At 45.6% G+C, this 18,233-nt stretch overlaps 1 protein-coding gene across 1 annotated transcript in view; it reads right to left on the reverse strand.

The window, feature by feature from the left end:
* Window positions 1-18,233, reverse strand: part of CHD1 (chromodomain helicase DNA binding protein 1) — a 560,349-nt gene that overhangs the window by 362,517 nt on the left and 179,599 nt on the right. The window contains 1 exon segment of the mRNA XM_030193417.1: window positions 3,631-3,758. Coding sequence (XP_030049277.1) covers window positions 3,631-3,758 — 128 coding nt within the window.

Raw genomic sequence — 18,233 nt, forward strand, 5'->3', positions numbered from 1 at the left:
AGGGCTCCCGCCTCCGAGGTGTTCTTGACCAGCCAATCGTCGAGATATGGGAACACGTGCACTCCCAGCTTGCGTAGATATGCCGCTACCACCACGAGGCACTTTGTAAACACTCGTGGGGCAGAGGCGAGCCCAAAGGGCAGCACACAATACTGAAAATGCCGTGCGCCCAGGCGGAATCTGAGATACTGTCTGTGAGCTGGCAGTATCGGAATGTGAATGTATGCGTCCTTTAAATCCAGGGAACATAGCCAATCGTTTTTCTGAATCATTGGCAGAAGGGTGCCCAAGGAAAGCATCCTGAACTTTTCTTTGACCAGGAATTTGTTCAGGCCTCTCAGGTCTAGGATGGGACGCATCCCCCCTGTTTTCTTTTCCACAAGATAGTACCTGGAATAGAATCCCTGCCCTTCCTGCCCGGGTGGTACGGGCTCGACCGCATTGGCGCTGAGAAGGGCGGAGAGTTCCTCTGCAAGTACCTGCTTGTGATGGGAGCTGAAGGATTGAGCTCCCGGAGGACAATTTGGTGGCAGGGAGGCCAAATTCAGGGCGTATCCGCACCGCACTATTTGGAGAACCCACTGGTCGGAGGTTATGAGAGGCCACCTTTGGTGAAAAAATTTTAACCTCCCTCCGACCGGCAGATCGTCCGGTACAGACACTTTGAGGGCGGCTATGTTCCCGTGGATCCAGTCAAAAGCCCGTCCCTGGCTTTTGCTGTGGAGGCGCAGGAGGCTGCTTAGGCGCACGCTGTTGACGAGAACGAGCGCGCTGGGGCTGTCCCTGTGCCTGACGAGGCCTTCGGGCCGGCTGGGTGTACCTACGCTTGGCAAAAGAATAGGGTACAGCCTGCCGGGCCCGGGAAAAACGTCCACCTGCTGAGGTGGGTGCTGAAGGCGCCCGGTGGGAGAGCTTGTCGAGGGCGGTTTCCCGCTGATGCAGTTGGTCCACCAGCTGCTCGACATTCTCACCAAAGATATTATCCCCCCGGCAAGGGACGTCGGCCAGTCTCTGCTGGGTGCGGTTGTCCAGGTCAGAGGCACACAGCCATGAGAGCCTGCGCATCACTATACCTTGGGCCGCAGCACGAGATGCCACGTCACAGGTGTCATAGATACCCCTGGACAGGAACTTTCTGCACGCCTTCAGCTGCCTGACCACCTCCTGATAAGGCCTGGATTGCTCCGGCGGGAGCTTATCAACCAGGTCCGCCAGTTGCTTCACAGTGTTCCGCATGTGGATGCTCGTGTAGAGCTGGTAAGATTGGATGCGGGTCATGAGCATGGAAGATTGGTAGGCCTTCCTCCCAAACGAGTCCAGAGTGCGAGACTCCCGCCCCGGGGGCGCCGAGGCGGTATCCCTCGAACTCCGTGCCCTCTCGAGAGCAGAATCCACGAACGCCGAGTCATGGGGCAATTGGGGCCGCATTAACTCTGGGTCCGAGTGGATTCTGTACTGGGACTCTGCTTTCTTTGGAATGGTGGGATTAGATAATGGTCTCATCCAGTTCCGAAGCAGTGTCTCTTTGAGGACATTGTGCAACGGCACCGTGGAGGACTCTCTAGGTGGTGATGGATAGTCGATGACCTCGAGCATCTCAGCCCTCGGCTCATCCACAGAGACCACGGGGAAGGGAATGCAAATAGACATGTCCCTTACAAAGGAGGCAAAGGAGAGGCTCTCAGGAGGCGAGAGCTTCCTCTCTAGTGAAGGCGTGGGGTCCGAGGGAAGACCCGCAGACTCCTCTGAGGAGAAATATCTGGGGTCTTCCTCTTCCCCCCACGAGGCCTCTTCCTCGGTATCGGACATAAGCTCATGTAGCTGAGTCCTTAACCGGGCCCGGCTCGACGTCGAGGCACCGAGGCCTCGGTGTCGTCGAGCAGTGGACTCCCGCGCCGGCGTGGACGAAGCTCCCTCCATCGACGTCGACGGGGACTCCACCCGCGTGGCGATCGAGACCGGCGCCGCAAGCGGCGGCGGTGTCAACGGCCTCGGCACCGGGCTAGAGCTCGCCGGCGCCACAATCAACGGTGCCGAGGGCGCAAACACCCCCGGCGCCGGCACAGCCTGGCGCATCAGCCCTTCCAGGATCCACGGAAGGATGGCTCGGAGGCAGTCGTCCAGGCCTGCTGCCGGGAAAGACGGGGGGGCCGGTAGAGGTGTCGGTGCCGGAAGCTGCTCGGGTCCAGGAGACTGCACCGAAGTGCTGGGACCCTGACGCGTCGGTACCTCCACTACCGAAGGGGATCTCTCCTCTCGACGCGGACGCTTCGGCGTCGACTCCTCGCCGGTACCGAGAGCCGGATGCATCGAAGGCGACCGATGACGGTGCTTCTTAGATTTCTTGCGGTGCCCGTCATCGGTGCCAGGTGGAATGGAGGAGGAGGAGGTCGATCCCCCTCGGTCTTGAGGAACCGGGTCAGACAGGGTTCGGTCCCGAGGGCCATGGGCCGAGGGAGTGACCGGGGCCGATTGCCCACGCGGCCTCTCACCCCTACCCTCACTGGAGGACCGGTGGGCCGACGGGACCTGTGCTCCTGGGGTCGATGCCATCGGTGCCGATTTCGCGGGCATCGATACCGGTACCGAAGAACCGGCCGTCGATACCGATGCCGTCGATGTCGAGGGGCCGGCGCAAGTTCCGAAAAGACGGTCCCGTAGAACTTGCCTCGCAACCTGAGTCCGTTTCCGGAGACCAAGACACAAAGAACACGACTTGATATTGTGCTCCGGCCCAAGGCACTGGAGGCACCAAGCGTGGGTGTCGGTCTGCGAGATAGGCCGGCTGCACCAACCACACTTCTTAAATCCACTCGGGACCTTCAAGGACATCGACGGAAAAATCGCGTCGGCGAAATTAAAGTTGTCGATGGTGGCGGTAAATCACACCTCGAAAAATAAATCGACCGCACGGCCACAAGGCCGCAACGCGACGCCCCCGCTAGAAAACGAGGGAAAACAAGCGCGTTCACACTTTTTTTTTTTTTTTTTTGAAGAAAAAGAAAAGGGTCCGGAACGCGCCCAGAAACAAACAAAAAAACTAAGAAAATTCGCGAAAACGCGACGGTTTTTCGGGGCTGAACAAGAGAGAGCGGCGACGCACGACTCTCTCCAGCGCGGAAAAAACAAGACTGGCGGGAACGGTCGCGCACGGGCGGGAAGACGGCCGCGCATGCGCGGTGGGCGTGCCCTGCGTGCGGACCGCCTGCGAAGCTTCTTCCGGTTGGTGGGGGCTGCCGCGGACGTCACCCAGTCGTGAGAACAAGCAGCCTGCTTGTCCTCGGAGAAAGTATTTTACAACAACTAATTATTCTTAGCTCAGACGCTAAAACTGGATCTTAGGCTCAAGGCTAAAACGTAAATATACCTATATATAACTCTAAAACAGAGAGCAGGAAAATGATGGTAGCTTAAAAAAAAAGAAGAAAATAGTAATTGAACTACCTCCCAATGATGCTCAAGTAGTCACTGGGTATTTTAACAGCAACAACCTCTTAAACGAAGACATAAAAAAATAACATATAATTTATGGACAAAGCCAAATAACACATAAATGTGGTTCTTAATTTCATTTTTGTGTAAAATGGCTCTATAAAGATGATCAATTTAGCATTTCTTTCATGTACTCACTTGCACCAGGAGTGAGCTAACCAGTTAAGGCCATTTAACTGATAGTCACGTAGTTCTAGAGTATCACTGCCACCAATATACGATGGTTGTTTTTTCAATGCTACAAACCTAGGCCTTTGCTTTAAAACCTACAAATAAAATAAAATCATCATTAGTTCTAAAAGCTTAAAATGTTAAATTACAATTATACTTACAACTGAATGAGAAAAAAAGGAAAGAATAAAATTAAGACACTGAGGACTCCTTTTCCAAAGCAACGCTAGCAATGCCGGTGCAGAAAATGTAACAAGGTTCATTCAATTCCTATGGGCTTGGTCGCATTTGCTGCGCTGGAATCACTAGTGCGGCTTTGTAAAAGGAGCTCTTAGGGCCCTGTTTACAAAGGCGCACCAGTGTTTTTTAGCACACGCTAATGATGTAGATGCCCATAATATTCTTATGGGCGTCTACACAGTTAGTGCATGCTAAAAACACTAGTACACTTTTGTAAACAGGGCCCTTAGCTGTAATGGATGTTCTCTGAAGACAGCAGGACTTGAATCCTCATGCATGGGTAATGTCACTGACGGAGCCCAGTGCAGGAAAATAGTGCACCAGTAACTTTTCTAGAAGTGCTTGGGATATCTCACCACACATGAATGCCTGTTCCCACCTGCTACTGCCACACAACCTCCTCAGTCTATAACTAATTATAGGAATACAACTTTTTGGGGAGGTGGGAGAGTTGCGAGGATTCAAGTCCTGCTGTCCTCAGAGAATACCCGCTACAGGTTTCCTCTGAGGACAAGCAGGACTGTGAATACTCACACATGAGACTCCTAACTACAGGTTGCCTTCAATAGAAAAAAGGAGAAAAAAAAAAATTATTGCTGCAAAAGTCAGACACCAGTCCATTTTATTATTTTATTAGGAGTGGACAACAATTCAAAGTTGCAATCAAGATTAATCGCGCGATTAAACATTTTGGCTGCTCGGATATTTCCACTTGAAAATGCATGCATTTTTGGCCATTTCTCTCACCCTTTCCTACAGGCTCTCTCCTATTAAACACAATCATCTCTCTCTAGCTCTCACCCAGATTCTATCATGCCCCCTTCACCCAGTTTCTCTTATACCCCACTCCTCACCCTTCACCCAAATTGTCTCATACCCCCTTCCCCAGCCTTCACCCAGATTCTCTCATGCTACCTTCCCTTAGTCTTCACCCAGATTTTTCTCATGCCCCTCGATTTTAACAAAAAACTGCCCCCCCCCCCCTGCATTTACCACAACAGAACGGCTCGGGCTCCGGATTTTCTCTTCTTTGCTGCCTCAAAGTCCTTTTTCTTCTGTACAGCCAGGCTCTACGGATACTTAAGCCACATTAGGCAGAAGTTGGGGAAGTCACGTGGGACTTGAAGCCGAAAGACTTCCCCAACTTCCTGTACGGTACGGCTAAGTATCTACAAAGCCTGCCATGCAGGGGAAGAAAAAGGACCGAGGCAGCAAGGAAAAAAAGAAAAAAACAGTGTCCGAGCTGTTGAGGTAAGTATGAGGGGAAGGGGGCAGGGTCTGTTTGTGAAAAAAAAATCAGCCAGCGTTAATAGCGTTATTAATGCATTAATTGCTGACCTCTATTTTATCTTTTTTTTTTCTTTTTGGAAGGAAGCTTGGATCTGAAAGAGAAGACCCTATTGGGGATGGAGCTGGATTCTAAACCCCAAATAAATTCTGGAGGACTGCCTGGAGACAATCCTACTGTTGATCAGGATTCTTGGTCTAGGCAATAGTGGGATGTGAAAGTATGGTCATATAACCATGTTGTAGCTCTACAGATCTCCCCTATGAAAGCTCATCTCAAGTTGGCTACCAGCAGCAAAAGCGGACATTAAGAACCATGACATGCACAGGAGACATCACAGCCTAGGCACAAATGAAGGAACAGTAAAGTTACTCATCTGTAGCAGATGTTCTCCAAGGACAGCAGGCCCCAGTATTCTCACATGGGGGTGATATCATCCAACAGAGCCTGGTGCAGACGCTTCCTACTGTGCATAGCTTTAGGAAAGTTCTGGCAGCATCTTACCATGCATGCACAGATGCCTTCCACACCCGATGTGGTATAGCTGAAGAAGACAATTCCAATGGGAGGTGGGAGGGGACGTGAGAATAGTGAGCCTGCTGTCCTCTGCGAATACCTGCTACAGGTGAATAACTGTTTTCTCCAAGGACAAGCAGGCCCAATATATAACATAGCATATCAAATCTTATATACTGTATCAAACTGAAGGCTCGGTACGGTTTACAATATAATAAAAAAAATAATGCTATACAACATAAAAAACAATCAAACTGAAAAAAACACAAAAATCCAATAGCAACCAAAAATTACTAAAATACAAAATTAAAAGACATATTAGTAAACAGCCGAAATTTAAGTAACTTGTGAAACCTCAGGTAGGTAGTTTTGATCTGAATATCAAAAAGAAAGAAAATTCCACATAGGAACTCTTACAAAGGTAAAAAGAGTCTCTGTAGATGAAACTAAACTTGGTTTGAAAAAATGAGGAAACTAACTTAGTTTTAGAAGGTTATACAACTACTAAAGAAGAGATATATTCCAAAGACCATTCCTAATCTTAAAAACTAAGCATAGGGTCTTAAATTGAATCATAGCCTGCACAGGTAAACAGTGAAGAGCCTTAAGCAAAGGAATAACACGATTGTATTTAGTTTTATAAAACAAAAAAGTAGTCGAGGAGCAGTGTTATAAGTAATTGGAGCCTAACCAAGGATTTAGAAGGTAAATCCAAGAAAAGGGAATTGCAATAATCAATTTTTTAACTAATCAAAGCCTGAGCCAATTTCTGCTCATCATCAATTGGAAAATAAGAAGTGGAGGAGTGGCCTAGTGGTTAGGGTGGTGGATTCTGGTCCTGGGGAACTGAGTTTGATTCCCACTTCAGGCACAGGCAGCTCCTTGTGACTCTGGGCAAGTCATTTAACCCTCCACTGCCCCAGGTACAAATAAGTACCTGTATATAATATGTAAGCCGCATTGAGCCTGTCATGAGTGGGAAAGCGCGGGGTACAAATGTAACAAAAAAAAAAAAAAATAAGAGCAAATTTGACACAAATATTTAAGTTTGAAATAAGCAACAGTTAACTTCTTAATGTGCATCTCACCAGTTAAATGAAAATCAATCCAAACATCCAGGCTTTTAACAACTTTATGAAGTTCAATCATTTTACCCGCTAATATTGATTTTATAATCAGAAAAGGAAAAGGATTTGCCATTAACCCATAATATAGAAGCATTTCAGCATTTAGTTTAAGTCGGTTGTCAAAAATCCATCTGGAAATTTTAGAAAAACAAGACAATATGTTCAAATAAATCAAAAACAGTAAAGATGACTGGAAAATATAAGTCATCAGCATAAATGTAATAGGACAACTTCATGGATTTGAGAAGTACGTAAGTACATAAGTATTGCCATACTGGGAAAGACCAAATGTCCATCAAGCCCAACACCCTGTTTCCAACAGTGGCCAATCCAGGTCACAAATACCTGGCAAGATTCCCCCCCCCCCCCAAAAAAAAAAAAAAAAAAGTAAAAAAGTACAAAACATTCCATAATGCTTATCCAAGAAATAGTGGATTTTCCTCAAGACCATTCAATAATAGTGTATAGACTTTTTATTTAGGAAGCCGTCCAAACCTTTTTTAAACTCCGCTAAGCTAACCACCTTTACCACATTCTCTGGCAACGAATTCCAGAGTTTAATTACACGTTGAGTGAAGAAAAATTTCAAAGAAGGACTAAAATAGATATTAAACAGGACAGGTGACAGTGATGAACCCTGTGGTACACCCCACAGCCTACAGTCCAAGAAGGAGAGCTCTCATTTTTCATTACCACCTTATAATTTGTTTGATTTTTTTAAAAGAAGAAAACCAATTTAACACCCTTCCAGAGAGACCAATTTGGTTCAATCTAAGCAATAAAAATCATGATCACATGTGGGAATCCGTAGCAACCAGGCTCACCGAAAACAACAAAGTTAGGACAATAGAGACTTGAAATGTTGAGGTCTCAAAGTCAATTAACCTGAAAATATAGCCAAGTAGCTGTGACGGTGCAACCTAGAACAGAACAAAAATGGGCCTAGGGGGGTGGAGTTGAATTCTAGACACCAATTCAAATTTTGCAGGACTCTCTGACAAAACCGGCTGTCACATCAGGTATCCTGTTCAAGACAGTAGTGAGATGAGAATGTGTGGACTGAAAACGTCAAAGCCTTGCATTCTCCTCGATGGAGGCTGATCTCAAATGGGTATCAACATAGCCATAGCTTTGATGTTATGAGCCGTAACATGACCCTCCAGAGTATGCCCAACCTCAGCATAAGTGAAGGAGATGCAATCTGCTAGCCAATTGGAAAGACTGCATTATCAATGGCTACTCCCATTCTTTAGTCTGTTCAAAATAGGTGGCCAAGGTTCACTTAACAGTCCAAAGAGTGAAGTGCGCTTTTGCCAGGATGGGCATGAAATTTTGGGGGAAATGTTGGCAGCACAATTGACTGGTTAAGATGGAAATGCACCACCGCCTTAGAAAGGAGCTTAGGGTACATGAGAAGAACTACTCTGGTGTGATGAAACTTAGTTTAAGGTGGATCAGCTACTAGAGCATGAAGCTCACTGACTCTGCAAGCTGAAGTGACCACCACCAAAAATACAACTTTCCAGGTCAGATACTTCAGATGACAGGAATCCAATGGCTCAAATGGAGCTTTCATCAGCTGGTTGAGAATGACGTTGGTATTCCATGACAATGAAGGAGGTTTGACTAGGGGCTTTGCCAACTGCAAACCTCTCATGAATTGAACTAGAGGCTGTGCACAGATGGGCATCCCCCCCCCCCACACGTGGATGGCAGGCACTAAGTTGTACCCTTGCAGAGTTGGTTTTCAAAGCAGACTCGGGTGCAGGAAGTAATCAAGCAGTTTTCGTGTAGGGTAAGTAAGAGGATCTAGGGCTTTACTCTCACACCAGACGGCAAACCTCCTCCATTTAAAAAAAATGTTGTCTCTTAGTGGAATCTTTTCTGGAAGCAAGATTCTGGAGACACCCTCAGGCAGGATTAAGGACTGAAATTTTAGGCTCTCAATGTCCAGGCTGTGAGGGTCAGGGATTGGAGCTTGAAGTAGAGAGAAGACCCCTCATTCTGTGTGATGAGGGTTGGAAAACACTTCAACCTCGATGGTTCTTCAGAGGACAACTCCAGAAGAAGGGGGAACCAGATCTGTCTCAGCCAGAATAAAGCAATTAGGATCATCGTCCCCCGATGTTGCTCGAGTTTCAGTAAAGCTTTCTCTGTTTAAGTAAAGTTTTCTCTATGAAAGGTGTGGGAGGATATGCATACAGAAGATCCTTCCCCCAATGGACGAGAAAGGCATCTGACACTAGTCTGCCATGTAATCTGAACCTGGAACAAAACTGTGGGACTGTTGTTGTTGTGATAAGTGGCAAAAAGACCCACTGAGGGCATGACCCGCTATTGGAAGATTTTGCGGGCTACACCTACGTTAAAAGACCACTCGTGAGGTTACACCACCCTGCTCAGTCTGTCCGTCGGGCTGTTCTCCCTGCCAGATAGGTACGTGGACCATAGAACCAGGTTGATGTGAAGATCTATCTCCAAAGCAGACCATGTCCTTTGGGTGTGAAGCCCATCTACATGAGCTCCCCCATCCAAGGCTGAAATCATCCATTGTCAACACCTTTTGAGGAGATGGAATTTGAATTGGGAGTCCCATGGTCAATTTCAGCAGGATTGTCCACCAGAGCAGGGAATGAATTAGCTCTGGAGGAACTCAGATGACATTCGATAGACTCCCCATAGCTTGAGACCACTGGAAAGCCAGAGTCCACTAGGCCCCTCTCAAATGGAGGTGAGCCATAGGAGTGATGTGCACTATGGAGGCCATATGGCCTAGTAATCAACATCTGCTGAGGTGTGAGATATTTGCAGCTGTGAAATTTCAAAGCATTATCAAGGCATCCACTCTCACTTGCGGTAGGAAAGCGTACTGTATCAAGCAGGGATCTTATGAATTCCAATTTCTGTACAGACTACAGATGGGACTTAGGGTAGTTTATAATGAACAATAGTAGCTCTAGAACCCAAACAGTTCTCTGCAGAGACTCTTGCACCCCCTTCCTGAATGTGCTCTTGACCAGCCAATTGTCCAGGTAGGGAAACACAGACTTCCAGTCTGTGAAGCAATGCTGCAACTTCGTAAAAACTCTGGGAACAGACGCGAGGCCAAAAGGTTGAATGTGGTACTGATTGTGGTGTTTCCATAGTCAAAATCTGTGATACTTCATGTAACTGGGAAGCATCGAGATGTGGGCTTAGGCACCCTTTAAGTCCGAAGAGGAAAGCCAATCTTGTTCCTGAATCAAGAGGAGAAATATGCCCAGGGAAATCATCCTGAACTTTTGTTTGACCAGGAATTTGTTCAGGGCCCTTAGGTCTAGGATGGGACGACATCCCCTTCTTCCCCTGGTGGCACTGCACTAGCATGGAGAATGACAGAGATTTTCTGTACAAGTACCTGCTTGTGCTGAGAGCTGATGAATGATGCTCTCGGTGGGCAATTTGGTGGTCTCTGATGTCAATGCAGAGTGTAAATGAGATAGACTACTTGTAGAACCCACCGGTTGAAGTTTACAATAGCCCACCTTTGATGTAAAAAAATTCAGCCTCCCTTGCCTCCTGCTTTGACTGCAAAGCCAGTTTGGAACTTTTGAGTTCTAGGCTTGCTTAGATAGGACCATTGGGGCAGGGACTGCTGGGATAAAGAGTAGTAGGGTCTGCATCTCGACACGTTCAGGAGCCTCCTAGTAGAGGATAATGCAGCTGGAGGCTGCCAAAAGAGGGACTGAATGGTGTCAGTGTTTCTGCGGTGAGCAACCTCTTCCACCTTGTCCCCAAAAAGATGGTCTCCTCGGCAGGGAATGCCCGCTAACCTCTCTTAAGGTCAAGTTAGAGACATGTAATCATGAGAGTCTATGCATTCCAACATCCATGGCAGAGAATTAGGATGCAATATCAAAAGTATCAAAGGTGCCCCTGGCCAGATAGGTCCTACACTGCTCTTTGGCCAACTGGCGAAGCTCTGTGGCTTACTCCTGAGGGAAAGAGACCATGAGACTAAGTGCAATGTGTGCCAGGGACTTCAAGTAGATGTGGGCAATAAGCATTAAGGCCTTATAAAGCTTTCTCCCAAACAAGTCCAAAGTCCGAGCCTCTCTACCTGGGGTGGCACTGATGCAAGAGTCCTAGAACTTCTGGCCCGCTTGAGAGCAGAATCAACCACAAGAGAGTGGTGTGGCAATTGCATCCTCTCTAATCCAGGTACCTTTTGCATATAACTGTGTATCCACCTTCTTCGGTACAACCTGCACTGAGGGGAGATTCCCAGTTCTTTAGCAGTTCATCCTTCAGGATAGGATGTAATGGAACCATGACTCCCTCCCTGGGAGGAGATTCATAGTGCAAGACTGATAACATCTCAGCCCTGGGCTCCTCCTCCTGTTTCCAACTTAAATAGGATGGCTGAAGACATCTCCTTCGCAAAATTACTGAATTAGAGACCCTCAGGTGGCAATATATGCCTCTTCTGTGGTGAGAGGTCAGAAGGGATACCATAGGACTCCTCCTCTGAGAAGTAATGTGAATCCTCATCCAACTCCCATGAACAGTGCAGATCAGACTTCTCTAGGTGCTCAGGATGGTCTGAGTGAGTCTGTGTCTTAATGAGGTACAGCCCTACCCTCTGACTCTGGGGAAGCTTCCTCTCCCAATGTCAAGGACGGTGTTGCATGGGTCATCTTTCACACCTGTTGAGGCGCTGGCGAAGATCACACCATAGGCAAAGCCTGAGCCTCAGGAAGGAGCTAAGGCTGAGCTGCAGCTGATATAAGTGCTCTCAATGCCTGAGCAGAGTGCAGCTGGAACATCTGCATCAGCTCCTCCCCGAGTATGGCCTAGTATCAAGAAGAGGCATCAGCAAAGGCTGGGGCGCCAAGTCAGAGATAGCCTGGAGAGATTCGGTGTTGTACCAGAAGCAGGAACCTGACTGCTCAAAGACTGGTGCACCAGCACCTTCACTAAAGAATGGGAGTGATTCTCCCGGTGCTAATGCTTCTCAGGAACCAGCAACTCCAATGCCACAGCAATCTCAACACCGTGCTTCGATGAGGATCAATGTCAACACTTCTTAGGTTTCCCTCAATGCATGGCATCATGGACTCTCAGTGCCAAAGAGAATGACATCGAACTCATACAAGTCCTCGGTGTCGGATCTGATGCTGACCAGTCCCAGGGCCTGCCATTAGGGTCTGATGTTGAGGGAAGTGGAGACCTCCATGATACTGGTGCACTCCCAGTGGCAGAGGTAGACTTAGGTAACATGTTAGTGAAAAAAACATGATAGTAATATAACACGCAGATATTGTAAGACAGTTCTGAATATATGTGGAGGAGTTGTGTATGTTCATATTTGTTAATCTTTGTGGTATGTCTTATTAAAGAGATGGGTTTTCAGTAGTTTGCGGAAGTTCATTAGTTCGTATGTCGTTTTTAGGTTGCGCGGCAATGCGTTCCATAACTGTGTGCTCAAGTAGGTAAAGTTTGATGCATGCCTTTGTTTGTGTTTTAGACCTTTGCAGTTGGGGTGCAGGTTAAGGAATGTGTGGGATGATCTTTTAGCATTCCTGGGTGGTAAGTCTATCAGGTCTGACATGTAGACTGGTGCATCTCCGTGAATGATTTTGTGAACCAGGGAGCATATTTTTGAACGTGATGCGCTCTTTAAGTGGGAGCCAGTGTAGCTTTTCTCGTAGGGGTTTAGCACTTTCATATTTTGTTTTACCGAATACAAGTCTAGCTGCAGTGTTCTGGGCTGTCTGAAGTTTCTTGATTATTTGCTCTTTACAGCCGGCGTACAGAGTGCGTTGCAGTAGTCTAGATGACTGAGCACCATTGATTGTACCAGGTTACGGAAAACGGTTCTTGGGAAGAAAGGTCTTCCACATAGAGTGGAACATCTTGGTTGTGTTTTTTGTGGGGTTCTCGGGTGTTAGGTGTCGATCGATGGTAACTCCAAAAATTTTTAGGGTGTCTGAAATTGGAAGGTTCAGACTTGGTGTGTTGATGGTGGTGAATTTGTTCGTGTTGTGCTGTGAGGTGAGTATTAGGCATTGGGTTTTTTCTGCATTAAGTTTCAGTTGAAATGCATCCGCCCATGAGTGCATGATATGGAGACTTTGATTGATTTCATTGGAGATTTCCTTTAAATCTTGTTTAAATGGGATGTATATTGTTACGTCGTCTGCGTATATGTATGGGTTGAGGTTTTGGTTTGATAATAGTTTGGCCAAGGGTATCATCATTAAATTGAATAGAGTCGGCGAGAGGGGGGATCCTTGTGGAGCTCCGCATTCAGGTATCCATGTGGCTGAAGTAAAATAAAAAAAAAGATCACTAAACCCACACGGGATGGCACTCAAAATTTGAAGAACACACACACTGAAGGGAAACCGCAAAAACTCATCCTAAAAGCTCCACGGAAAGTACACACGCATGTGCAGTGGGATGCTGCCAGAATGTTCCAAAAGCTATGCATGATAGGCCGCATTCACACCAGGCTCTGTCAAATGATATCATAAGAATATAATAGCAGCCATACTGGGTCAGACCAATGAGCCATCTAGCCCAATATCCTGCTTCCAACCGTGGCCAATCCACATTACAAGTACCTGACAGAAATCCAATTATTAGCAACATTCCATAATACCAATCCGGGGACATATAAGAATACATTTGGCTTGTTTGTCCTCGAATAATGCAGTCCCCATCCTGTTTGGGTCAAAACAAAAAGATGGGTGAACTTTTCATGGGATTTAGTCTGCTCCAGATAGGTCAAAGCTCTCTTACAGTTCAAAATATGCAGTGTGCTTTCACCTTTATGGTCGTGTAATTTTGAAAAACATTTGGAAGGACTATTGACTGGTTAAAGTGGAAATCTGACACAGCTTTAGGAAGGAACTTTGTATGGGTGAGCAAAACCAACCTATTGTTAAAAAAACACCCACTTAAGTCATTGCCACCAAAAATAAGACCTTCCAGGTCAGGTACTTCAAGTGACAGGTAATCTAGAGTCTCAAAAGGAGACACACTGAGGTACAATGAAACTTTAAGAGAAGCTTCTTTAAGTATCAAGCCCCACGAAAACCCAAATATTAAAAGGTTTGCTCTCTCCCCAATGATAAGCTCCAACTGCACTAAGGTGAATCCTTACTTAGTTGGATTTGAGACCTGCATCTGACAGATGGAGAAGGTATACAAGCAGCATTTGTGTAAGTCAAGAAAAGGATCTATGGCCTCACCCTCATACCAAACCTCTTCCATTTAAATCCATATGCCATCTTGGTAGAATCCTTTCTGGCAGCTAGCAAAACCTGTGAAACACTGTCAGGCAAGTTCAGGGAAATCAATGTCAACCTCTTAACATCTAGGCTATAAGGGCTAGGGACTAATGTTGGAATACAAAAGACTGCCCTGCTCTTGCGTGATCAGTGTTGTAAAAAGCTTCAGTCTCATAAGACTCCTAATGAAAGGATCCAACAGAAGTGGGCAACAATTTTGTCTAAGTCAATAAGGCACTATAAAAAATCATGGCTCCCCAATGTTGCTTGAGCTTCAGTATGAGAGATTGACATGTAAGACGTTGACATCCTGAGGCTAGTCTGTTGAGTGACCCTACCCTAGAGAAAAAAATGAGGTTCTCTCTTGTTGCATGGAGTGGCACAGATCTATTGAGTGCCCTACTCCCAAAAGATCCCATGGACAAAGATGCCCAGTGTCCACCTGTAGGCCTTAAGATTTGACTCTCTACCAGGACATTGTTCTTGCACACCAGATACATGGCTTTGAGAAATATCTAAAGAAAAATGACCCATTTCTACACTCTGACCATCTTCCAAGACAGGGGGTACAACTCCCTTGTTGATGCAATACATAGCAAACTGGTTGTCTATTTAAACCAGGATAACCTTATTGGATAATTGATTTTTGAAAGCTTTAGAACATTCCAAATAGCTCCACAAAGTTTACTTGATGAAGTCCTTTCTGAGCAGACCATATACACTAGATGAGAGGCCTATCCAGGTAATCTCCCTAGCCAAGTTTGGATGCATCTCAAGTTGGAGAAATCTGAAAATTCATTCCTTTTGTCAAAGTAGGTTTCTTCATCCACCATGACAGAGTGCAGAAGAGAACTGGGGACAGATATGTCCTGGAGATTCACTATAAAGCAAGTCCATTGTGTGGATAAAAGTCATTTGAACTTGCCTCAAATGGAGGCATGTGATTGGAGTCGTGTGGACCATTGATCACCACAAATAACCAGAAAGCTATTAAAAATTATAATGTGAATGTGATGTGCTCAGAAAATAAATTATGTCTTATGTGAAAAATATCCACCTCCACCCAATGCCATCAATCACTACACATGAGGCAACCTACCTAATTTAAATCTAATGTCCACAATCAGCACTGTAATCAACTTTTTCAGTACTTATGTTATTTGATGAAACTTCCAATTACTTTATCTTCACTATTTTTACACTTGAAATTCTCAATACATAAAATTCACCGTCCCAACCCGGATCCAAGTGACAGGCAAGGCACAGACTCAAGTATCTGTTTAAATGTCCCTTCTCAACATCAATGTTGAAGCAGTTGCATCACATTGAGCAAAGAAGCATTCCATTCACTCTTTGAACTTCGACATGCGCTGCTCCTAGAAGGCTGCCATAGATTAATGTGAGGGCATCACAGTAGAAATAGCCAGGGTCGCTTGAGTCAATTGTGTAGTATCAGAACTGGGTTTTCTTGTCTATAGAAGCTGGCATACATTCTCCAATGGCATAAAGGATGAGCATCACGTCAAAATGGACAGTGAAGATGTAATTTTTATCTGGAGCTTCATCCATTTTATGAGCCATCTTCGCTGTTCGTTTTGATGTTCTGTTTTCCTGCGGACATTGGTTGCTTCTGTTTTTGCACAGAGGATGACAAGCCATCATACTCAGAGCACTATGTGACCTTGATGCCATACTTTGGTGGGGAAAGATGTTGAGATATCTTTGTCACAACCCCAATATCCTATTACTGTGCTCCCTTGGCATTGTAAAGATGAGGTCAAATACTTCCTTGGCTGTTGGGATTGGATGAAGATGGATGCTCGTTGCTGAAGGTGACAATATAGCTCTGGAACACATGGAGACCAATGCTTCTTCTGCCAATGTCAATGAACTAGAACTAGTTTGATCACCAAAAAGCTTTTCAATGAATCCCTTTCTTTGATATCTGTGGACAAAGTGGGATTATGGTCAGCTCCCAGGCATTGCAGGCACCATGAGTGGGTGTCTGTAATGCATATGACCTGCTGCCCCAAGAACACTTCTTGGAGCCACTAGGAGTCTTCTTTCAGGGCACATCTGAAAAAATAGTATCTGCAAAATAAAACGATTTGATTGTGGCAAAAATAACCAGGCCAAGTATGAAAATCTAAAAACTAGTCTAAAGTGGGCTAATGAAGAGAAAACAAAAAGGAAAAAAAACCCCTTATAAGCCAGAGTAAAAGCCTGCGGAACTACTGGGTAGTCACAACAGGCCACACAACAGCAACAAGACAGAACTTAAGACTCTTGTGCAAGAACAGAAATTTGAGGCACTGAGGAGACCATACAAAACAGGTCCAATTGACTCCATGGAAAAGATTACACTGAGGTGGTCATGCATGACAGCAGCAGGCAGGAACAGGCATGCCACGCGCAGTGAAAAGGCGCAAATTCTTCTATGGATGTTGTCGAGGTACCGCTTTCCCATGCTGGGCTCCATCAGTAATGTCGCCCATGCATGAGGTTTCACAGTCCTGCTTGACCTTGGAGAACAAAAGGTAATACCATATAGACAGATTCAAAAAAGCCAATGTCTTATGCTATAGATGATTGCTTACTGGTCAAAGCAACACAGTTGCCATGGTAGGTTTTCTGAAACAATGGGTGCAACTTAGAGTGAACAATGATATCTGTGAAGGAAATATGAGCATTGATTGATGCGGGTTTCTGTCAAAGAGAACTGAGGGTGAAAGACTGTTTTGTGCCACTGAGCATTCAGAAAGATTGAGGAGCATGCCATGACAGTAACCATGTGAATCTCTCTCTCTCACTCATACAAATGAGAAAAAAAATGAATTCTAATGGAAGGTGAAATAGGTAAGCTAGAAGAGCTGCAGGAAGACTGAAGAGTTAAAGTACTGGCCTACCCAGCCGATTCTCCAGTTGTTGCAGCAGATTGCTTCAACGCCTGGTCATCCTCCTAGGGCAGCTTTAGAAAGAGCAGGGAAAGATGGAAGCATAGAGGTTTCTTTCAGCCCATTGCCCGAGTGATTTCTTTGCATCAAGCATAGCTGCTCTAACTGCATACTTGATGGTAAAGTGTCCAGGGAGCTTTCTGAAGAGTTTCACTGAAAGAGAAGCTTGCAATGCAAGAACTGGCACAGAGATGACATCACTCTCAGATCCACAAAGGAGGAGTTGGATAAGTCAAAGTAGTCGGGGACAACTTAAAGAAGTGTAAGGTTAGTTCTTCAAAGCTGCTGGCAAAGAAACTGCCGTAAGCTCTTGGGGCCAGCTGTTTGAAATTAGACTGATGCTTCATGGGACCAGATTTAAAGATATTTTGGTTCCAAAGGCAGAACTAGAGAGAAGGGAGTGGAAAGAGGTCAAAGTGCTACAACTGTCCTTTGAAATGCATAACCCTAAAACAGCACAGTCCTCAAGATACATACAGACAACCTGATTTTTTCGATATCCATACTAAATATACATGAGAGACAGAACTGCATGCATTGCCTCCATATGTGATTGGCTGTGTATGATCTGAGGAATTGGTTGAGAACGACTGAAGTCGGGGCCGGGCAAAATAGTAGAGACTTTTATAAAGAACATAATTACAGAGCATATTCAAAAGCATGGATTAATGAGACAAAGTCAACATGGATTTAATGAAGGGAAATCTTGCCTCACCAATGTACTACATTTCTTTGAAGGGGTGAACAAACATGTGGATAAAAGTAAGCCGGGTTGATATTGTGTATCTGGATTTTCAGAAGGCGCTTGACAAAGTACCTCATAAAAAAAACTCCAGAGGAAATTGGCGAGTCATGCGATAGGAGGTAGTGTTCTATTGTAGATTAAAAACTGGTTAAAAGATAGAAAACAGAGAGTAGGGTTAAATGGTCATTATTTTCAATGGAGAAGGGCAGTTAGTGGGGTTCCCCAGGGGTCTGTGCTGGGGCCGCTGCTTTTTAACATATTTATAAATGACCTAGAGATGGGAGTAACTATTAAGGTAATTAAATTTGCTGATGACACAAAATTATTCAAAGTCGTTAAATCGCGGGAGGATTGTGAAAAATTACAAGAGGACCTTATGAGACTGGGAGACTGGGCGTCTAAATGGCAGATGACTTTTAATGTGAG

This window comes from Microcaecilia unicolor, chromosome 2 (genome assembly GCF_901765095.1).
Source record: "Microcaecilia unicolor chromosome 2, aMicUni1.1, whole genome shotgun sequence".
Lineage (NCBI taxonomy): Eukaryota > Metazoa > Chordata > Amphibia > Gymnophiona > Siphonopidae > Microcaecilia > Microcaecilia unicolor.